This window comes from Thermobia domestica, chromosome 1 (assembly GCF_964235325.1).
Source record: "Thermobia domestica chromosome 1, izTheDome1.hap1.1, whole genome shotgun sequence".
NCBI classification, from domain to species: domain Eukaryota; kingdom Metazoa; phylum Arthropoda; class Insecta; order Zygentoma; family Lepismatidae; genus Thermobia; species Thermobia domestica.
The window spans coordinates 147,016,279-147,041,341 of NC_137454.1; the positions used below are offsets into that span (position 1 = coordinate 147,016,279).

The 25,063-nt window shown below is 35.0% G+C and overlaps 1 protein-coding gene across 1 annotated transcript in view; it reads left to right on the forward strand.

The window, feature by feature from the left end:
- The window catches only part of Remo (Remoulade), a 148,639-nt gene extending 132,571 nt beyond the window's left edge, over nt 1-16,068 (forward strand). Inside the window, exon 17 of the mRNA XM_081764108.1 lies at nt 492-16,068. Coding sequence (XP_081620234.1) covers nt 492-2,595 — 2,104 coding nt within the window. The 3' untranslated portion in view covers nt 2,596-16,068. The remainder of the gene's footprint in view (nt 1-491) is intronic.
- Nucleotides 16,069-25,063: the final 8,995 nt, after the last annotated feature.

The following is a 25,063-nucleotide window of genomic DNA, read 5'->3' on the forward strand; positions in this document are numbered from 1 at the left end:
TGGCTCCTGATTCTAGTATTTGCGTGGTGTATTTTGAGGAAAACTAAATGAATCTTCAGTCAGGATTGCTGGCCCAAAGATTTGAATCCTGAGTGTAATAGGGGCCCTTCTCTATATTATATAGTTACCCACCTCGTTGTTACTCTACCAAATTATCTACTTCCTTCTTTTTAGAAATTGAAATATAAGCAAGTACAAATGATGCAAAGAGTGTCGCACGAAGCGTACAAGTCATTAGTTCCTTTTGTGCGACAAGAATTCCAGTTTAATGTGTATAATATAAATGACTGCTTAAATGATACTTTAAGTAGGAATATGGCTTTAGACGTAAGTACTAAATTTAGTAAAATCCAATTTTGCCCAATAAAACCCATTGGGCTGTTTTTTAATAAACCCTTGGTTTTTCACAACCTTGGTAAAAACTACCATTAACTGTTGAAAAAGTTTATATGTTCATATACACTGATTACGTGTGTGTTTTCTTTTTCCAGTAACATGTACAAGAAGTTAACAAAACACGATACATTAGAAACCACGCCAGATGACGAACCTTTACCAGATCAGCCAATTCCACAGAAACCAATGCTTGGGTTTTATTTAGTTGGCTGGGGAATAGCATTGATAGTTTGTGGAATATCGGGTGCTGTAAATATGACAGAGTATGCAGGATATTATTACTGTTTTCTTGCTTTTGGTCCAAGCATAAGCGCCGTTTATATACCAGTGGGAATGGTGCTTAGTTTCCTTATTCTGTTTTTCCTTTTAATTAAATGTGTTTTGCACAATCTTGAGGAAAATGGACAATTCTCCGAGGGTACCCAAGTAACGGAAAATGTTGACTTAGAACTTCTAGAAACAAATCCTTCCAACGCCGAGCGCGTGAGCATTAGAAGTACTCAAACATTATCCAGTGACGGAGAAGATCCAGAACATCCCCCATCATCCCAGTTGAAAGCCCATATCTTCACCTTAATCATGTTTATCTTAACATGGATATCGGGAGCTATAGCAACAGCTCAGCCCTTTAAAAATTACATACAATATGAAGAAACCATTTTTAGTATTTTGTACTGTATATTTTCCGTTATTTTGGGTGTATTTATCCTTCTATTTTTCTGCATTGTAAGAAACGATGTTCGAGTTTGTTGGAGTAAAATAAGATGTGAAAAACGAGGTCGTTGCTGTCGTAGTCGAAGCATATCTGATACAAATCCCCTTCCTATAACAAATTTGGCTCATCCAAATATTCAAATAATGTCAAGCTCAAACAGTATTAATTCAGTACACACCAATAAATCCAATAGCACAACTCAAAAGAGCGGGGCGCCAACATCGAAAACTGATTCTGGAGGGAAAATATCAAATATCAATTTGGTATTTATGCAATCAAACAGCATCACTGAAGGTTCAGTGAGCGGTGCTGAAATGTTCTATAATCCTCACCAAAGTGGCGTCGCTCGCAAATTTTTCCGTAAACAAAGGCAGTTGAAGCAAAATACTTTGCCTTGTCGTACGAACACTCACGCAGACAGTGATAATGTATCGTTGCCATCGAATGTTCAAATGAGTGTGTTTGCATCGTCGGATGCTGATGGTATGGCCAAAGCTTCACAGGATCATCATGGATCTGCTTCCACCAAAAATAATGCTAATACTCATGGAGATAATACTCAGGAATCCAAAAAGATGCGTGGAAAGCATCATGGATTGGAAGCTCTAAAGCTTCTAAAAGATAGTGGACCAAGTAGGATGGTGATTGGAGCTGAAAGGAAGTATTGCACATTACCTTATAGACACAAAGCGAATGAGATCCCTTTGCGACGAGGTTCGGTTCCTAGTATAAGTGGTATGTCTGAAAACGTGGATCCTCCTGACAGTAATACATGCTCCGATAAAAATGACCATAGTAGCATAGTGTGTGAAATAGGAACTCAAATTCCCAGTGATATTAGTGAGCACAGAGACACGTTTCCTGATACTGTAAGTTGTGTTACCTCTGAGAATTGTGATTATGACGAATGGGATTATCAGTGTGCAATAATAGAACCCATCACGAAAAAAATGTGTGAAAACGCGAGTGAATTGTGTTGTCGTACCTTAGATTGTGAGATTTCAGAACCAAGTGAAGTTGAAGTTCCTTTAGCGCGCCAGATTGTATTGGAATGTAGCGAGAAAAAGAGACCTTGGCGCAATGTCTCTACATTAGACTCTGAAACCGAAAAGTCTGACATCACTTCTGAGGCTCCGCCTCCACTTTTTCCCCTTCCCCTGACAGCATCACTTAGAACAGAAGACAGAACTAAACCAATAAGTATTCGAAATAAACATTCGTCTCGTTCACCACAGAATCGCAAGCATCACAGAAACTCACATCATTCACGAGATCAGCATAGAGACAGATCACATCACATATATAAACACAATTCTAACAACGAGAAGACACATTCAAAATCGTTAAAGGAGCACTTGAAAGATGATACAACGTTGACGCTGCCAAATGGTACAAAAGAAGATAGTAACGAAATGATAGTTGAACAGGAAGTTTCATCCAAAGACAAGCATTGTAAATCTGCTAAAAAGGAAACTAGTGTATAGCTATATTTGTTTGTAATTTTGTAAATGATTAGCGAAAAAGTTGTATAAACGTAATATTTATAAGTGTATATATAATATATATATGTGTGTATCAAGTACGGAAAACAAATGCTCAGTTAGATATTTATTTATGACTCATTCCATTTTTTTCATTTTTATACTTTTTGAGTTGAGTAGGTATATTATTAGTTTACGATACTGTTAGCTTTGCTGTTGAATATTTGTTATAGAGAGTTTAGTGCAGTTCCTTATCAAAATACGAACATAAACTGTTCTTTTGAAGTCAGCAGTCTTTTTTAAGATCTGTTTTTTAAGTCATTTTTATGTGCAATGTCAATATTATTTATAGAATAAATACCTAGCAAAGGTAGAAATCTTATATACATTTTAACTGTGTAGATATTGAGTAGTACAGCAAATGTCGTCGTATAGGTTCGTTTTACATGCAATATTTTATTTTTTTATTAAGTTGCAATATTCATAATTTCTTTATTAATTCAAAGTATACTGACTCATCAGAATTCCAAATGATAACGTCATTCTTTTTGGATTTCTTTCATGACATAAAAAAGCTATTATTTCTTGAAGTTCTATATAGAGTGCTCACAGTTTACTAGCGTATTTGGGACAAAAAATAAAAATAATGAAGAAAAAACCGTATCGAGGAGAATTTAAACTCCAGTTTTAGCGTACTGATTATGATACGTTAACAGTAAAATTTTACATGCAAAGCAAAAACAGGATTTTCCCATTATTGCTTTGCATTTAAAGTAATAACAGGATTTTCCCGGTGGCTAAGGCTAACATGAGTTTCCCGATTTAAGAAATTTACTGACCGGACCACCCAACTTTATAATGAAACGCGACAGTCCTGATTTCCGAATAAGTGAATATACTATTGGTGTTGGAGTAAAGTGGGTGGAACTTCCATTGTGTTGTTCCAAGTCTAAAGGAGGACAATTTCTCTCGGATGTAATTCGAGAAGTGGTTTAGATTCCGCTTTAAGCTTATATACCCCTTCGAGCATAACACCGTTGTTTCATAATAACACTAAGGCAAAACAAACTTATTTCTGTCCATATGTAATATAAATACAGAGCAAATTATTTAAACCAAAAGCATTTTTTTTTTTTTTGTTTTTTTAAAAAGAAACCATGGTTTTTGCCAACCCTGATTATAGCTTTTAACTAATTTTGTTTCGGTTGTAGGTGATTTTTAATGTGGTATGTATCAAAAATCATAAGTACCTGATGTGTAGTCACTATAATCAATCTAATTGCTCGTGGGAAGTTAGTGGTGTGCAGCATGTCGAAGTTGAAGACATCGATTCTTCACTATGCTGGCGTTGTGTATTTTTTCCAGCAGACGATACAGATGTAAAATCAACCTATGAAGTAAAGTACTGTGTGAAAGGCAAAATAGCAGCCTTAATTTTTTATTGTCAAAAATTCGTAACTTCAACGTACATATGTAGAAACGGGTTGAATACTGAGATGATGCTACTTTAGTTATATTTTTGGAATAAGATTGCTAAGAATGAAAGTACGAAGGATTACATTATTGGTATGTTGCGTCCTAAAACAAGGAACTAATTCCAGGCCGTGGAGTATACAGCCAATGCAACAGGCTGCAACATGAGAATGACCTTATCCTTGCTACTTTCATTCTTGCAATCTCATTCCAAAAATATAACTAAAGCAACATTGTGTGACCACTGAAATAACCCATTTTCGTATATTCTTGTATGTTCTTAAAAAATGAAACAATAAATACATAAAAAATTAAAATACAGTATTCTGAATAAATGCTGATAACCAGGCAAGAGAAAAGTGCTCTTAGCTTTTCCATCAGTGACTCACTCACTTGCTAATTCACTCAACAAATCTCCGAAACTATTATGCGTAGAATCTTCAAATTTTATATAAATATTCTCTTATATCCTACGTTATAGATAGGAGGGGCTGTGAAATGTAACAACTAAAGAAGGAAAGAGTGGTGTGATTCCTCCCTCTCCTTGTTTACCAGATCTTCGAAAAGAAGTGAAATCTTTCAGTTTAACGTTCCACGTTTATACCCGTTAGGCTAAGGGAGACAAGTCAGTGATTATGGGAGAATTTGTGGAATGAGAACGTGGCTCGAGAAAACCCACGGATACAGTATTGTCCACCACAAACTTACTTGGCCGGGGAACCACGGAAGTGGAGCAGGGCACGAAAGACGGATTGTTGTAATACAGTCTGAAAATGTGATGTAAAGAAAAAATCTCCCTTATAACCCACGGAAGATTTGTACTAAATGGCAGTAACATTAGTATTCTAATTATTGAACTCTGTTTAATTTTTAAAATAGTTAAGTTCACACCAAATCATGGAATTACTTTTGTAACAATAATACCGTTCTTCCTTTCTTTAAATTTTCAGCTATGTAGAAGAGAAGGAATATGTAGAAACTGTCGTACATAGCACATACATGGCCTAGTATATAATCCATATATAATAATTAATTTGCTGAATTTATAACGGACATTTAGAAGAACTTGTGCTAACTCTGTTCAAAATACCCACGACTTTGTATTATTATACCTGTTACCAACAAACTAATTTTTATTTAAGAGTTGAATTTGGCAGCATTATTAATGGAAAACGAGTACAAATAATATGCAGTATTGTGCTAAATAAATAGAAAATGTTAATATTTTATGTCCTGAAAGAAATCCAGAACTTGGAAAGATTGTCATTTTTTTTTCAGCGTTTAAAATTGTAACAGTTCGTAGAATGTTTTATCAGGGTGCTCACTCAATCATGAATAAGCCGTGGATTCTATATACAATGAAGAATCCCGGAATAAGCCTTGAATTTCGTTATTAAACCTTAAAAATCTACATTTTCAAATAAATGATAATAATAACTTACCAGAAGAAAATGAAAGTCGAAGTGTTTTCCCGTTTCTTGTATATACAGTTGACATTGTAAGGTTGAACGAGAGCAGGTTTAGGTCTTCCACTGCAACGTACCGACCACTAGGCGGTTTTATTGTTTTGTGGTCAGTAAATGTTATTTTTATGAATTTTCCAACTATAAAATTAAAAAAAAGAAAATTTCGTCGTAAAAAATGTGAATGTGGTCATTTAGTTCGAGTGGGAACCCTGTTTATAGAAGTACGATAGAAAGTTCAATTCGCTGGAATTCCAGATTTTGTAATAGTAACATCTTATTAAAGAAGAGGATAAGATATAAATTAATAAACATTATATTTTGGAAACTATATGGAAATGTCGTATAAGGCTAGAGAAACATTTCACTGTTCATTGAGAATTAGGAATTAAATTTCTGAGCTTTCGGCATCTATGGCCATATTATCCCATGACGTCCCTCGGCGATCATACTACCCAGGAAATTGGAGAGGAAGGAAGGAAGTAATCTGGTTCCATTATGTTAGATACCATCCCGGAATTTACTTAGAAGAGGAAAACCTCACTCAGGATGGCTGGCCCCAAAAAGCTTTTAGTTTTTCGAACGAGTGTACTCACTTGGAATCGTACTCAGAAATACTCGGACCAAAAGCGAGCGCGTTAGCCACTTCGCTACGCCATGCTCTGTTCTTTTCGTAACCCAAATTACCTATGTTCATAAAGTGAAAAATAGTTGCATTATAATAAGATCATAAGATACATACTTTATACTTAAATTCAAAAAAAAAAAAAAATATTTTATTTATATCGGACGTAATTTGAAGAGTACCTTACGAGAAACTTTGCCGCCACCTCCGATGATGTTCAGTTTTGGTGAACTGTCACTCGACATCGAAGTTTTCATTGGAAGAAACTCGGGCGAAGCTTGAGGATGGGAATTCGGTCCCCATCCTTCTTTCAAGCTTTCCATAGACCAGCGAGAGTTCACGGACGCCGATGGTGGAGACATCTCTTCAACAGGTCAAAGCCATAGAAATTCATTGCACTGGCATCAGGGCTCTTCACTGGAATACCTTGAAAGTGAATAAACGAATTCTTAATTCCTCTGATAAAAATGTAGAGATGTTCTGGCAGCATAATTGGAAGTAATGTTCATATGGATCCTCATTTGGTTGGCTTGCACGCCGTACAGAATGTATTCCTAGAAGTATCTTGCATTCATTTTTTTAATCAACCTTCCGTATCAACAACTTTCCCCCATAACTGAATCTCGTAGCAACCGTAAATCTACGCGGAAAACTTTTTCAGCAGAGAAAAACGAAGTTGCAGTTGCCTTTGGCATCGTTATCACGGCATGTTAGCGCCCGAATGTAACCTCCTAGCAGTGAGATGGATTTATACTTCATTTATTGTGATGACCGTCTGCCATTTGAACGCCGCCAGGTATCTTTTCATACCGTTTCGTGAAGTTTGTTTTTATATATAAAAGAAGTCACCCTGACTAATCAGTTGACTAACTGGTCAACGCTCAGGCCAACTGTTTAAGTAAAACTTGAAATTTGGACAGGACATAGGATTTGTGACATAAGGTACTACTAAGGAAATATTTTTGGAAATTCAACGGGGAAGAGGGGGAAATATAGGTGTCAATTACTATATTAAAATGTCCATCTCTTCAAATTCGTAAGTTAGACATCAAATTTGATATATACACTTCTCATTTAAAATATTAAGACACGTGTTTCAATTTTTTAAATACATATTTGACTTAGAAGTGAAGAAAACAAGTGTTAAAAAAGAGGTGGGGATTAAAATCATTATAATCAGATGGCTATATCTCGGAATCTCGTATGGTTAGAGACATGAATTATATACCTAGGTATATATATGTATTTGACCTACAAGGGAAGAAAAGGGGTGAGTTAAAATGATTAAACATCCGTTATATATATATATATATATATATATATATATATATATCCTAAAAAGAGGGATGAGGTTACAATTATTATAATAAAAATCCTTATGGCATGAAACATGAGATATGTGTTTGCTTCTGTCATTTAGGATAACTAAAGTTACAGTTAATGTTATATATATGGGAATCCCTTAAAGGTAGAGTTTCGTGTTTTGGACTTTTAATCTAAAGTAATTAAACACATGTTTCAGCGTTTCCAGATGTTTGACCTATGATAGAAGAACAGAAGGTGGGGTATTTCCTTAAGATGCCCATACGAGACGTTCGAATATTTTGCGAGACCTCAAGTTCAGACGAATTATATATGAAAGATACATAATACAAAAAATATTACCCACAGTAGTACGTGGTCACATTTGCTAGTCGTTTTACCATGTTGTGCGGGAGCAGATAAGTGTACTCGTGCCTTACGAACCCTAACTCATTCGGAGCAACCCACGAATTATGTTCATAATTGAAAGTGCCAAATTGAATCTCTGGCCCATCATACATTGGATCGGTGGATTTTCCTTGCACAGTAATAAGCGAATCCCTTGCAGCACTGAGAGCTCCCACATGGCTAAGCAGTTATGGTATGCGTCTGTGGCGTGGGAGACCCGTTCAATTTTTGGCAGATTCGGATCTCACGTTAAGCTGTAGGTCCACGTCTCTTATAACGTTGCTGCTGCAAGAACGCTAAACTCAAATCAGATCAAGAACCTTGCACCACTGGAGGTGTCATTTTCCTAGGAACTTTCTTCCTAGGGGTTTTCGTGGGCGACTGTTTCGCCACGGGTTCCCAGTTTGTGTAACTGCAGTAGTCCGAGTGTGAACTCATTCTCCCGACACTTTCATTATGCATATGTAGGAAAGCAGTGCATGAAAAGGGGCATGATATACCCTTTCCAATAACTGTTTAATTTAGATATCATTTGACGACACTCACCCACTTACAACTTCACACATACTACTGCCCACGACAGCAGACGCGTCGTTCTGGTGTTATTCTCCAAATGGAAGTAGCCCTTTGAATTTGGTTTGATATAAACCGAAGAACTTTTTTTTAAAAAAAATAGAATTCCTCATCACTTCTTATTACGTTACCGTAGTAAAGCCAGTGAATATCGATGTTTTTATCATATTGTAGTAGATTTAAGATATCATGAGGATCGAATAGAAACACTGGACTAGAAATTAAGGAAATTTATAATGAAATTTTTTCCCCCTCTTTTAAACCTTTTCATTGTTAATTAATTTGTTAAAGAAAAAAAATTATATTTCAAACTTATTCTAAACAAGCTATCCGACTTCGACATACAGTGTTTCTTGGATCATTAGTACCAAAACGTAAAACGAACTTAAATATACCAATATGAGCACAAGGTAATCCATGCGTTTAAATGTGCTCTAACAACGCATAATATCATTTAGAATCCTTGAGTTGGATAGAAACTTCTTCGTTTAGTGGTAATATAGAACGTGAATTTATTTTAGTTCTTATTTCTGATAAATGTATGCATAAACAGTATTATATTGTGCTCTCTATTGTTCAATCGCAACAGTAACTCCTGTAAAATCATAGAAGTATGTGTGGTAATATGCAAGTTAATGAGGGGAAGTAAGATTGTGATTGGTATTCCAAGCATTGTATTATTGTATGTAAAATCAGTATGATGTTAGTTCACGCATATTGGTAGATAACGATTTTGTGAGGTTGGGAATTAAATAGTAGTATTTACTAAGTCTTTGTACGAGTAGTATCTGAAACAAATTGTACGAATAATACGAAGTTCTGAGACAAAATTTAATAGAAATTAATCGATGATGATAAAGATATTAAATTGAATCCCAGTGCAAGTGTAAATAATTGTATAAAGATAATACGATAAATATCTAACAATGGCAATATACTATACTTTTCTCAATTTGCTCTTCTTTCTTCTTCTCATATTTCTTTAGATCTGAGTATTAGGGAAGTAGAAGTTGCATTTAAGAACTTCACAATTCAGTAATTAAAACGTCGGCTGGGTATTAACATTTCTTAGTGCTGAGTATCTTACATGAGAAAGAGAGACAGAGTGGACCATTTATCGTAATACACCCTTCTAACTTTTAAAGTAATAGATACAAAACAATGAAATTTCGTGCCATGTAAATATCAAGATCGGGACATTGTTTGATATACTCTGCGATACAGCCTGATGGACATTGTTACCAATTTAATATAGTTATATTTTTTTTTCAAATGGCACTACGTCCTGTATTACTTAAACTAAATATAAATTTGAAACAAAAACATATATATATACCACATTTAATATACGGTATTGCAAACTAAGAACGCTGTAGTGTCACAAACATCGAAAAACAACCAAATTTTGGAGAATTCTAAAACAACAGTCACACAAATGACATGGACAGGGTAATGTACACCCGAAATACTTTAGTGTCGAATACTACAGTAATCATATGACGCATTTCGAATGAGTAGTAAGAAAGTTAAAATTGAAAATTTGATTTTCTTTAAAGGACTTTATTACGAAAAACTGTTTATAAGTATCATATTATATTCTGTGGATGGTTTTCAATATACATAAAAATCTTAATGACGTTTACATCAATATGATATCTCAAACCATTTCGGAGATATGAAAAACAATGGAAAGTTTGATATATATATATATATATATATATATATATATATATATATATATATATATTACTTAAAATGGTATATTAACGGGGACTTTTTAAAACAGTTTTGATTTATTCTGCTTCAATAACATTACAACAATTCTTTTTGGTAGGTTCAGTTGAAATAAGTTTTCGGAATTACATAATTTTAAGCAGTGTTGCAAATTTAACCATTATTTACAACATCTCCAGAACGGTTTAAGGTATTGAATTGTTGTAAACGACATTATGATCTTCCATCTGTGCAGTTGAATGAGGTCCTTATCGAAGCAGTTTTTCGAAATAAAGGCTTTTGAAAAAAAAAAACTCACGTTTTCAATCCCTTATATCTTTGTTTCTCTGCGTTCGAAATCCGTGAATTATGACCACACTATTAGATACCGAAGTACTTCGAATGCATTGCTTCGTCTCACTTCTGTTTTTACTGCTACAGAAGAGATCAAAATTTAAATGTTTGTGATGCTATAGCTTTCTCAGTTTGCAACACTGAATAACAAATATAATAAAATATAAATTGCAAGTTCTCGTTTATCATGTGGACTTGAAATATGTGATAGCCTGACGTAGTGCCATTTGAAAAATGTAGGTTTGTGTTGGATTGGCAACACCGTTAACCTGATAGTATAACACCCGACAAAAAAAAATAAATAAATAAAAGAAGTGTGTCCATTATTGCTTAGTAAGTCGTTACATCATCCGTGCACGAATTACAGCGTTTATTTCCTGTGACATGCTGTCAATGTGGAAGAGGATGACTTTCAAGTCCAATTTGGCCATTTGTCTTGAACAACTGGTCCCGCAAAGCTACCAACGTGGGGAGATGTTGATGTCCTAAATTTCCTCGATAAGCTTGAGATCAGGCGAAGTAGCGGGCCAGGTGAGATGTAGGATGACCACCTAATGTTCAGCAAACCATTCCTGCATAATCTTGCTTGGTGAACGGTGCAGTTGTCGTCTTAATACGGGACTCGGGGATGTGACCATCTTGCAGAAACTGGACAAATGGCAACATCTCATTACCCAGAATGGACACTTAATCTATAGCCTTTATGCGTTTGGGCACCTCTATCAAGGGACCCACACCAGCATTCGAAATATACCCTCACAACATTACACCAACACCCTCCCTTCTTCTGTACAGCCCTTTGCACACCCTCAGCTGTGTAGGCTTCTGCAGCTACCTCATCACTCTGGAGCGGCCGCCATTGGAATAGAGGCAGAACCAGGATTCGTCTGGCCAGAGGATGCGTCGCCATTGGTCTTTAGTCCAGTGCCGATAATTCATTGTTCACGACAGGCGATTTTCTTCTGAGCAGTCAGCCTGGAGCGTACCCTGGAACGCGACTAAATATGCCTACACCATGCAGTTCTCGTCGCAGGATTCGCTGAGATTTGACGACTAAGGTCCTGTATTATTCTCCTGCAGCAGTTGTTGCCGGGTTTGGAAGCGTTTAGAGGTCGCTAATCTCCCCAGATATCTGCGGTCGCGCTCGGACATGATGGGTTTCCTGCCGTTGTTGCTCTGAGAGAATTGATTTTTGCGAAACATCCTCCACTCTGCATGGACCATACTGACTATGGATTCGGACATGCCAACGAACTGTGCCACCTCGCGTAGGGTATGCCCATGTTCACGCCTAAGATAATAGTTCCCTTTTTCCACTCGGTCACATCCGTTCACCACATGGTTCAGTGAAATGAAATGGTAGCGCATTAGCATGCACGTCTTATCAGCCGCATACTGTCACAAATAACATAGAGTACTTACATTCGCGGTATCTGCAAGCACATTGCTATGCCAAACCACTTGCCACAAGATCCCTAGAATGGCCACACTTCGTAATAATTTGTGCCCAGGGTGCTTATATATACGTGATAATAAGAGTAAAAAAGGGATTATTGAGAGTAAAGAGTTCATGGTAAATTATACCTTTGGACGTTACATATAAAATTCGGTATAAGGTTTGCATGATTCACGGAATATGAACATAGATTCATTGGCATAGATATCAAAAATTCCTCTCTGAAGTGGAAGACTGTTTTACAATTACTATACATTTCTGGTGAATCAAAGGATGTAAAGTTATGGAATTTAGTATAGGAGGCGTTTTGCTTCAGATAATAAAATCTGCCGTTCAGCTTCATGAACTTAATGTGAGAACACAGATCGAGGGAAGATATATAATACAGAATTGAATCACGGATAAGCACAGCTGGATTTCGAAAAGTTGTTTCCTATACTTCTAAACGCACATAGAAAAACAATAAGTATAATCAGAAATTGAATTTCATACATGTTGAGAAATGTATACTGCATTTTTCTTTTTCGTTTACCATACGACCTGTGCATTGCTGACTATATATATATATATATATATATATAATATTACAGCTAATTTGTAAAACATACTTTGTTATAGATGGATAACATCATAAATATTCAGAACATTTGTTTATATATATATATGTATGTTTGGAAATATTGTTGACTTCCTTGTACTGTTCCACGTAAGCAACTAAGAACTTTTACAATTCAGATTTTTTTGTTGTACATTATGTACTGTAGTTGTTCATTTGTATATAAAAATATAATTAGTTTTGTTGAGACATAGTAAGTTTGTAAATAAGCGAAGACTTATAACATTTGCAAATAATTTCTGTGTAACTGAAAAAACGACCCTTAAGTGAAAAAAAAATAAAAGAAAGATATTTATATTAGTAATATTATCAAATTAAAAATTGAAAGTAAACTGTAAGAAGCAAATTGTAAATAGATACGTGCAATACCGATTGAAATTTGGCCATTCTATCACTAGTTCCTCTAGCTATGCGAGCAAGAAAGCATGTATGATTAGCCTGTCAATATGTCCTGAAAATCAATTCAAGCAGTCAGGTTTAACCCTTGAAGTCTGTTCTAGGTCTGAACTAGAAATAGAACGGCCAGGTATAAATAATGTGAAAGATATACTAGTAATTACCAAATATATGTTAAACCATTAACACACAAAATATATTAAAATGTTCACATGGTAATAAATTATTAAAATTGCGTGCGTAGTATGGTAAGTTTCTGTCCTTTTAATATTAAAGTTTTTTAGAAGTATAGAATGCTAATGTTATAATTCGCATGCTGTAATTTAAATTTTATATATACATATTTTATGCTGTATATAGTGTACATGTTCTTAATGAAATTTGTATAGCAATTGTACTTTACATAGATTTGCCACATAGCAGCATTCATTGTTACTAAATATTCATTATTACATAGAATGTGTAGTTCTTATTACGGGATGAACTGACATCTTTCAAAGAGTAAATTTGATATGCAGTTTATTCAGGAAATTGAATAAGCAAGTTCCTATTGCATTTATATTAAAAGCTTATCACATGCCAAATGTTGAAGTGTCAATTGAGAATGCAATTTAAGACAGTTCTTAAAATTTTTGTTTTTAAGGGAAAAGAAAGAAAAAACATCATAGAGTTCTATATTGTAAACATGCAATGTGTGGAATCTGGACATTAAAATGAAATATTGTTTCTGTGGATATTTAAATACTATGCAATGATGAGTCGATAGTCTGAAATCCCTTACATCTGTGTTGCAAATTCATTATTTTTCTAAAAGAAATTTTGAAATATTTTTTGATACTAAGAAATTAGTTTATACTTTTATAGAGATGGCCTGCATACAATGAGACTCAGAAAGGTTAAAGCTACATTATAAAGAAATAAATAATGGAAAATTATGGCCCAAAGAATCAGTATACCAGTATTGCTTGATTAGGCGTTTGTATAACATGTAACCATAGCATTTTTCATAATCTTTTTGGACATTACAAACTTTGCTTTTAATTTATTGTTTTCAGAAATCACTTGAATGTGTGTGTTTCTGTCTAAAAAAAAATCGTTATAAACGCTTCAGGATATACATTAAGTAACAAATTCATACATAATCCATTTAATTTTAAGCAAATCGATATTTAATGCAAAATTGAGATTCCTTTAATTATGCAGGCCTTGATATAAACACATTGTTTTATAGTTTCAGACTACATTGTTCTCACTGTTGATTGTCATATGTGGCTATGAGAGTTCTTACATTTTTGATAGTTTATCCAGATTTTTTTTCCTTTGACATGAACAAGATTAAGATTTTATTCTGAATTCCTCAGTAAGAATATGTTACCTAAATTGGGTTTCAGTATTTTCACCATATTCGTACAAGGTAAATCACAGTGTTTAACTCTCACTGAATTTTCAAAGATGATTTTTGAAATGTTTTTGAGCAAAATAGAATGCTTATAAAAACTGAATTATTATTGTTATTATTATTCTTAGTAGAAGTCATATTAAAATCATATATTTTATGTGCGTGTCTTTACTACAGCATTTGTGATTTATCTCACTTTACGACTCTTTCTGTCACATCTCTTTCTGTAGACTTATAATTCTGTACCCGATGTATTTGGTTTCTACTTGGTTTTTGATGGTCTTTAGAAGTTATGCACTATTTCAAGCAATCACAGCATTAAAGCCAGGAAACATACAGTTTTATAATGATCTGTTAACTTCAAAGCAAAAATGCATGCGTTACGTTTTGACTGATGATTATAGACGAATCAAAAAGCTGTATGAATTCCGTTTGTAAAAGTTGTTGTTTAGAGTAAGTTTTATTTAAGACAATCTCATAACATCTGACATTTTTGTTGAAAGGTTAGTGAGATTGTGTACAATACAGTTATGTTGATGGGGGAAGATCTAACTATGAATTGATAAAGAATTTGTTCAAACGATATCGTATTTCAGCATGTAACCTAAATCTAGAAAGAACTGAAATCTAGTTCAGCATATATGGAAAATAAGAAGGCTCAAAATATATCCATATTGTTTGAAATATACTTCCTAGCAACATACCTAATGGATGGTTTCAACATCGTTGAAGTTACCAGACAATAGCCGTCTTTATACAATGGTGATATCCTTAATCTAGAAATTGATGCATAAAAATTGTGTTTAATCAGCCATTTCAGCACATTCCTTTGGTAGTGTTTAACAATAATAATTTCTTGTTCAGAAGGGTAGGGGACGCGGTGGCTCAGTGATAATGTTCACTTCTGGTGTGTAGGATTCCTGGTTTGATCGGAGCTCGCGCTAAGGGGACTTCGTGGTGGACAAATATAGTTTTCCTGAGGTCAACCCGTTTCCTCCCACTTTCTTCATTCCATCATTTCATTAATTCTCATCATCACCGTTTCGTTTAATCTACAGCACATAAGAGTGGAACATAAAACTGAAAGATTCCATTCCATTCTTTTCATTTCTTGTTCGTCAAAACAATGCTCTTGCTCAATATTTTCCCCTAAAAGTTGCTACTGTCATAAGAGAAATGTAACTGTGGGACGATGTTAAATCTCTTTGCTGTGAGTCGTCTTTAGTGTTCAAGCATTTAGGTGAAGTGGTAAAAGATTGGAATAGGTTAATTGTTTCCTAAAACTAAGGTCATGTTCTGAAATGAACAATTCAAGTCACATCTACAAAATTTATAGCATTGGTTAGAAAAAACTAGTACGTGTCTTTGAAACTCTTAGTTGAAGAAGGCGACATGATACGTATTGAAAGTAATAGCAGTACTATAGTCAATTTGTAGCTGACACGTTTATACAGCTGTAATTCAGCTTGTAACTGTATTAAATATCTTATATTGAACTATTTTGTGAACGCTGGTAACTCCACACAATACTGAATATGAAAAACATTACTACTGTTGCATGTATATGTATCCATGGTGGACAGTGTTTTTAATAAGGCTGAAATTCACTGCCTAGTTTGTGCCATTGTAAGAAACCAAGATAAAATGTTGACGAGAAAGGACAGTGTAAACATTGTAAATAAATACTTTATATGAATATTTTACTTGTATTTCTTTGATAAATAAGTGTTCTGTTTTTCAAACTACGGTTTCTGTAAGTGTTTTGTGAGGTATTTACCAAGCTGCAGGTAAAGTGTAGAATCAAAATCGTCATTAAAACTAAATATAATTTTTGTTGCGAAACTAATTAAGACTGTGTCCAATATTCGGAATGCGATGGAATTTCCCTATATAATAACATGGCATATTTATTTCCAAAATATTATGAAAACTATTTATTTTATACATTTCAAAATTCGTCCAAATGTTTGTTAGTATTAATATTCCATGTTCACTTTTACTTTTTCTTGCTAGGGTAATATTAAAGCGCGCTAATTAAAAATTAATTTTCTTCCATTTAAAAGTTGTTTAATTTATGGTCTATATGTTGCAACAACGCAGAACAGCAGATAGGAGGCTAAGCAGGTAGTTTCTTTCATTCTCTGCGCCCCGCTAGGTCACGTGCGTGAACTTTGGGTTGTCCCTGCAGACGAAGATACCAATGGAATGCAGATTGACAACAGATAAGAGCAAAGTCAGTTTTCTCTCTCTTCATAGATCATCTGTACCGTAGCGTGGTATTCCGAAATGGGGATGCCAAAGTTAGTCACTTGTCTGATATAATACAATACAATGCAATACATGTTCAATGTGTATTCTCCTTAACAAGTGAAAAGATTCACTATGCAGCAAATGTTGTTTCGATGACTCATGTTTTATAGCTTTCTTCATGAAATTACCCAAATCAGAAATACCGTTTAAACACCACTCCGACTCCTTTGCCCCAAACATAATGCAGACGAAACATAACATTTTATTCCCTATAGAACACCCAGAAAGCCAAAAAAACCTATCATCATACCACGAAGACTGAAATATTCGCGACTGATTGTTAGTTGTCGTTTTTATGGAAAGCTTTGGGGTAGGTCGTCTCCCTTTCAGAGAGCAACGCTGCTCGTAAGTCAACCGAGATATGGTAGTTAACAAAAAATCAATTAAATTTGTGTCTGGCACTGTTATCGTAGTCATCACTTGCTAAAAGTTAATAAGGTACTATACTTTGTAGCAGCCGAACACTTTCCACAGCTTTGTCTCTTAGTTATAAATGCAATTTTCTTCATACTACAGTAAAACAAATATTCATTTCAAATCACAACGCAAAAGAAACTCTATACCTCCAATTTTTCTTGACCACCAACGGTCAATGTTGCTAATCAAAGCCATAAATCTAGTACAGAACGCAAGGGCATAGCCAGGGAGAGGTGAGCCAATAATTTATCACAAAGAAGGATTGTAAAGCCATGTTCATGAAACTTGCAGAAGCTTTATACACGGGATAATTTGCAACCATCCCATACGATTACACAACACAAATAGAAGATTAACAGGCTGAGTCTGCTCATCAGTAAGTACGCCAGAAATTTTTACCCGGGGGGGGGGTGTTCAAAATAAAAGGGGGGTGCTCTCAGAATAGTGATATACATTTTTTGAACAAACTCGAAGAAAACAGTATATTTTGTTACCCAACTATTGCAATACTACTACTACTACTACTACTAATGATAATAATAATATCAGTTCTTCGCAGTGATAGGTTCAATACAGGAAGTTCACACATTTGAGCATTTATTATTATTATTAAACTAAGTAATACAGTAAAACCTCTCAAAACGGACATCGGTGGAACCGATTATTTGTCCGTAAATAAGAGAGGTCCCTAAAAGGAAGGTTCTCTCTCATAACACCACATCACACATATTTATGGCATGGAAGAATAAGAAAGCTTCTCCTCTTATGAAGGTGTCCACTATTGAGAGGTGCTCGTTAAGAGAGGTTTCACTGTATTAGGAATTAACCACCAATATTTTGCCCAGTAATTACATGTGAATTGATTACATACGAATTATTGTAACTATTTTGCTAAATTCTGTTATTATTTCAATTTATTCACCCCTGCAAGTTTTAGTAGGTGATTTTTCCCCCAAAAATATTAATTGCAAAAAAATCCCTCGTCCCATGCTGAAATCACATTCGTTTAGTAATTAATACTGTACATAGTTCCAATTTCATTATTTTAATATTCTAACCCTGTTGTTAACGTTAATTGTTGTAATATTATTTGATCTCTTAATCTCCGTTCCTGCCCCTTCCTGGCTACGTTATTGCTCTGAATATCTTTCATAAGAAAATTATTCATTAATTTAGTTGTTTTTTAGAAATCCAGTTTTTCAATTTACAAATATATTATATCTTTCTGTTTTGTCTTCTTTAATATACCCTAATTTTAATAATCCCAGGGCTCATAGTAATAATCCCAGGGCTGATCTCTTGTAAATAGTTGAAAAGTGACCAAAAAATGGCCAAAAGCACACGAAAAAGTGACCAAAATCAGATGATGCCCCTTTTTTCCTTTGTCAATTTTTCCATCACCTCTCTGTTCTTTTTTCTTCTTCTTTACTACTTCTTTTTGAGCTTCCTCCTTTCTTAGGTTTTCAAAGTTTGCTTTGTAGTTACGGTAAGCAGACTTAGCAGATGTAAAAAGCTTACGAGTAAGTGGAACCAGTTCTGGCCTATTTCCGAATTTCTTCATCCCAGACATTATATTTAACTTCACATTAAGAGTTCTCAAAAACGTGAAATATTCAAATTCACCACCTACTCTTAAGAATAACATACAAAAAGCATAACACAAGACGAGCATGATGAACCACACACACACACACCCAACGTTGAACAGAGCGTTAACTATTACGAGAAAAAAACTAAAAGACTATTATGATAGAAGAAAGAATAGACACAGAAGGGTTATCAACCCCACCTTGAGAGCTTAAGCATCACCAACCGTCCACTGTGCTTTAGAAAGAATAAAAGTTGAAGTGAGAATAAAGCTGACTGTTTCACATGTGGCAGCAAGTACTGAAGCTTTCAGAAGAGTAATGAGTAACAAGTTTTTGCCTTTTTCCATTTGTTTTTATATTTTTCTTAGAAAACTGTCAATCCAAAACATAAATCACACGAAAAAGTCACTTTACCTCTCAAAAAACTAACTTTTAGTGACAAATTTGAAAAAAAAAAGTAACTTTTAGTGACCAAGTTGAAAAAAAGGTAAATTTTAGTTTTTTTTTTTAAAAAGTGACTCGCTATGAGCCCTGTTCCGCTCAATGAATATACGTGAATAAAAATATACTTTATAAAAATTAAGCTAGCGCCAAATGCGTTCCTGGATATAACTAGACTTAGTCTAATATATATATATATAATTCTTACTTCGATTGATCTCTTCATTTCTAAAAACGTTTTGACTACACACTTCTAACGTCCGTCCGTTGATACACCACTTGCAGAGCAGGCTCGAAACCAGCCACAGAGCTTTGGGGTCCATGAATATGTTAGGAGGGGCCAAGTCATTAAAAATTATCTTATAAATATCTAAATTGTGCATTTTCTATTGAGGTCTGGAGGGGACATAAAAAATTTAGTGAGGGCCAGGCCCTCCGTAGCCCCCCTCTGGTTGCGAGCCTATTGCAGAGTAGCACTTACCAACTGAATCTGGTATAGGCTTATTACTATATTGTCACATTTTTGCTTATTGAGGAGGAGGTAGGTGAATGACCGCTCAAGACGTTGCCAATTTCAGCTATCTGCATCTGTCCATCAATCTCTTTTCTCGGAAAGGACCGTGGAGCCCAGGAGGGTAGGTATCAGGGTCTGTTTTGTCAATTGTTTCGATCGAAACACCGCCCGAAACAATGAGGTCATTAAAGGTTCTGGTTCTCGAAGCCGTACATGGGAACGACGTCGCTCCGTATTTTGAAGTGAAATAAATAAATGAGAATATTGCTTGTTTCCCAAACGCTAAACCTTTTTTAACTTGATGTAATAAATAACCTATATTATACTGATTGATACAATTGGATTTGGTGGAGTATTCCTTTTCCATCCAGGGGTGTGTGTAAAGAAATTTGGAGGGGTGTTGGGGGAGTGTAGATTACTCCCTGATAGTTATGCTTGTGTATGTGAGCCCTCTCAAAAAGTATCTGGTTACACCCTGAGACATGATATGTATTTATGATGTAGATTATTAGTTTGCCTTTAATTACAATTACAATTACGATTAAAGCATAACTATTTTTATACTATCACTTACATAAGCGACATGCTTCATAATGGCGTTGAACTAGCTATTTATGTTTTGTTCTATTTCCTTGACAGCGCTCGTACGTCCTATACAGAAACCATAGCTTAGTTCAAAATATATAGAGTTGGCAGTACTTGAGCATACGCCAGCTTATATCTAAAGCAAATGTTGGGGTTTCAAAGGATGACGGGGAGTTGGAAAAGTAGTAGTTGGGCATGCGCATTCGACAGAAAGCAGACGAAAACCCCGATGCTTGCAGTAGGCCTGGATGCCCAAGGAACATAGCATACGACAAGAGGAAAGACAGAAAATGTGCATCTGAGTGATGCGCATGCGTAGTTCCGCTTGCGAAAGTAAAGCGAGAGAGCGCATCCAGAAGATTGCAGTGGAAATAATTGTGGTAATTATAAGCAAACAATTTATAAATATAATGAAATACGTACTTTTTCTTATTAACAGGGGATGCCGGGCATACAGGCGTTCCCTTACACTACGCCGCTGTAGATCATAAAGATTTCATTGATTCTGCATAAACATCTCGGCGAATTGTTACCTGTAGAGGCATATTGGAACTAACGACGTACGAAAGTTTCAGAAAAGCTCTCTGTGTTGCTTTCAAGTGAGGGAAGTGTTCATCTTATAAAAATAGTTTTGAACTGTATAGTGAACTGAATAGCAAACTCGCTTTAACTCACCGGGAATTCAACTCGGGTCTCCCGCAACAAGACGCATACCCTATCCACATAGCCCGAGGGGCTCTATGGAGCTTGAAACCGGAAGAGTGAAATTGTTTTAACATTTCCTGTTTCAGTAGAGAGATACAGGTGAAGATGGTATATTTCTTCAGATGCTCAATTGATTTTCGAAAATTGTTATCTACTACCAATTTAGTTTTATGGCTATCAATGTTAAAACCGAAAACGGTTGATTTCTTCCACTTCTGGTTTGAATGCAAGGTTAACGGAAGAAAGATAACCTGTTCTTGAGACACTATGAATTCCCGAAAATTACTCGATATCTCTGACAGCTCACCTCTGGTGTATGGGGTGGCCGGTTCGATCCCAGCTCGCGCCAAGTGGGCTTTGTGGTGGACAAACACCATGTGTATAGTTTTTTCGGGGATTTTCTGTTTGCTCAAACTTTCTTCATTCCACAATTTCATTAATTCTGATCATTACCGCGTCCTTTAGCCTAGCCGACATAACTGTGGGACGTAAAACTCAAAGATTTCATTTCTAAATAATAACCTAATGTATTCTACAGTGCTCTATTCCCCAATGATAGCGTAAAGATTGATTATACGCTTGCAGATTGATATGCCATAACATTAATTATTCATACGAAGAAATGTACCAACATCTGCCAGGAGTCGCTATAAGAAAGAGTGATATATATATATATATATATATATATATATATATATATATATATATATATATATATATATATATATATATATATATATATATATATATATATATATATCGTTCAAATAGTGTTCTCTATGAAACGAGACAAGAAATAAGGTTTTCTCGTCACGTCTACTGAATTTAATAGGTCTTGTCTTGTCTCGATCCTCGAAGGTTTCTTTCGCTCTTGTCTCGAAATTTTATTCTTCCGTTTTGTTAATTTATGTATTTAAAAAAATCATGCCCTAATTGTTTTTTCTTAATTTCAACTGGAAGTTATCACAACCATTCTGCGTCACGATTGGTCCACGAATAGTGTGATATAACATTTAAACCATAGGCCCTACTTATTATCGGAGTAAATTGTGTAATGACTTGTATATTTTAAACGTAGATAAATGCTCTTCATTGTTTTCGCACCATCATTTTATCAATTTGTAGTTTTTTACATATGAATCATGTGACACTAAAATAGTGTTTGAGATCCAAGACTTGAGTGAATTAGTATTGCCCACAGGACTCGAGGAATTTCTCGTCTCGAAAACGAGACGATAATTGTTGTGTTTCTTGCCTCGTCTCAAATTTAAAAAGGTAAAAAAAAAAATACAATATCCAGTTTTTATTTTCTTGCGCCACAGTGAAATATTTTCCAGTATAAACTGCCAATGCACTTGTAGAGATGTTAGTTTTAAATGCAAATTAACAAGTATCTATGACATTTTCATTCAAGAGGTCAACCCTTTGAAACTTTGTTCGACAATACGACTACAGTTATTAAGATCTTACGTGTTCTTATTTCTGTGATAATTCAGGTTGGAACTTCCTATATAGTATTACTGCTTATAATACCGATTCAAATATTATCAAAACCGGTGGCAAATTTAGGATCTTGTTTCGGGGGGGGGGGGCTTGAGAATCAGTAAGGTGTTGTGCTGTAATGCGAAAAATAATAATGAAATTATTTCGGGGGGCTTCGAGTTTGATAGCCCCCCTAAATATGCCACTGATCAGAATATATTTGTTATAATTATTAGTGCATAAATGTAAATTAACCTTCATAATATTACTAAATACTTACATTCATTGCATTGTTCACTAATTGTGGTGATGGGTCAAACGTTTTAGCGCTGTATCTCAGTTACATGAGTTACACATTATTCGGCACATAAATAAATTCTTCGTTTCTGAATTAACAGATTTTACCCATAAATTCTCCCCCCTCCCCCCAAAAAAGTGGCGCTTCATTCTTGTTCTGCACTTTTATCTAATTAAATTATATGATGAGCGAACTGTGAAGATCTCTCTTCGACGCAAGTGTTATATTAATAAGCTGGAAACTAATTGCTTAAATATCTTTCCTCTTTCAAAAATTAAAATCACTTATTATGTTCTGCCTTGTCACTTATTTATTATAAATATTATTGTTTTTCAAGTGTATAGTGAATATTTTATGGGCTAACTGGGAAAGGATATGACAAAATTTGTCCTTTAAAAGTTGCATGACATTTAATATCCTTTCGAACGATTCCAACAGTTATACCACTTTCCATTTCAAATTTTTAAGTTGCCCCCCGTTGGAGGTCTTTACGAGACGCCACTGGTCTCGCTACTATTTTTATTGCATTCTACACATACGATTTTGTAATTCAATTTTTTGTTTGAAGGCTCTACTTGCAGTATTAGCTGCGATATAGGCCTGGTACTTTCTTATTGAATCACCCGATATATATATATATATATATATATATATATATATATATATATATATATATATATATATATATATATATATATATATATATATATATATAATTGAAGAGTTTGAGGGAAAACAATGATAACACTCATGTGAGCTTGATTATCGAAAGAGTTCAAGTTTGAAACAACAGCATATTTAGTATGCTTTTTGTTAAAATCTTGAATTGTTTCCGCAATTCAGCTCACATGAGTGTTATTACGTAACCTGTAACCAACGCACGCGGTTTTAAAATTAGAGTTATCGTTGTTTTCCCCCGAACTTTTCAATCAATTCTGTCAATCAGGTTTTCAGTCAAAATCAAGTGAAAAAATATTTCACTTGCTTATCCTTGGAATGCCAATGTCGGGTCCAAATGATCCTCAGAAATATTTTAATATTTACTTATTTATTTATTTTGTATGTTACTATTAGGCACACGCCTGAAATTCCATGATTTGTTCTTTCATCTTCCCAGATGTTTCTTTTAAAGTTGTTTTATTTTTTAAAGTTACATTCCTTATTTTGGAAAGCAAAATACTGATAATAATGCTTTTAGTTTTGCGTTCCCTCTGTTGTGTCATCTTTTTCACCCCGCAAAAATCAAGACTTAGGCTTAAAAATGGTCGAAAAATGAAAATAGAGAAAGTGCATTCTGTTTGACAAGACTTGTTATAAAATACAGGTAAAAAGATGTGTAAGCAGATAAGGTTGTCTCATTTCTGACAGCAGCCAGTCTTGCCTTCCGACCATTTCTTCTTTCGAACCATATGATCAGATTGTCAATTACATAACTTCGAAGATATACACTCTCCACATTATTAGATGAACAATCTTTTCCCATTTCATAACTTGTTATCCTCCCCTACCAACTTTTTGAAGATCAGTGAGGAACAATGGTGTGAATGAATCAGGGGAGATTGTATCTGCAACTTCACGAGCAGGAAAAGAAACCCTGGTGATTCTCCAATACCTGAATTTGTGTTTATTTTTATATTATTTCCAGCGTTGTCACATTTGTTTTTAAAATGTAATATTAATGAACTACAGGGTGCGGCACGTAAAACCGGCCCGTCGTAATATTCTGGTATATTGTGTTTTTGGCAACACTTAAATAATCTACCTTCCTACCAAGAGATGGCGTGTCGAGGTCGGGTCGGCTTACGTGACCTGCAGCAGTCACGTGCAGCCGCAGCCAGTGAAACTTGTCGAAACCAGTTGAGAAAAAGGCCTCGTTGTGTTAAGCCGGGTGAGTGTCAGTGTGTGATAATACCGTATTCGATACCCGAGCGTGTTGCCATTGTTGAAGGTTTCATTCTCACTGGATCTTTTGTGAAAACAAAGAATTTGTTTCGGGAGAAATTTCCAGGACGTTCTGTGCCAACAAAAAGCACCATTCAGGAATTGATTGAAAAATGGCGGCGTACAGGATCGGTTCAAAATGCTCCCAGGAACAGACGACCATCTGTCTGCACACCTGAATTAAAGATGCAGGTGGAGGAGATAATGACAAGAAGTCCTCGAAAGTCAACCAGGAGATTGAGTCAACAGGTTCATGCGAGTGAGAGAAGTTGCAGACGTGTTTTAAGGGGACTGAAATTAAAACCGTACCGGATAAGTGTTGTGCAAGAACTGAAGGAGCCTGACTTGCAGAAGAGGGTGCATTTCTGTTCATGGCTGTTGAGCAATGTTGCCAGTGGTTTCTTGGATCCA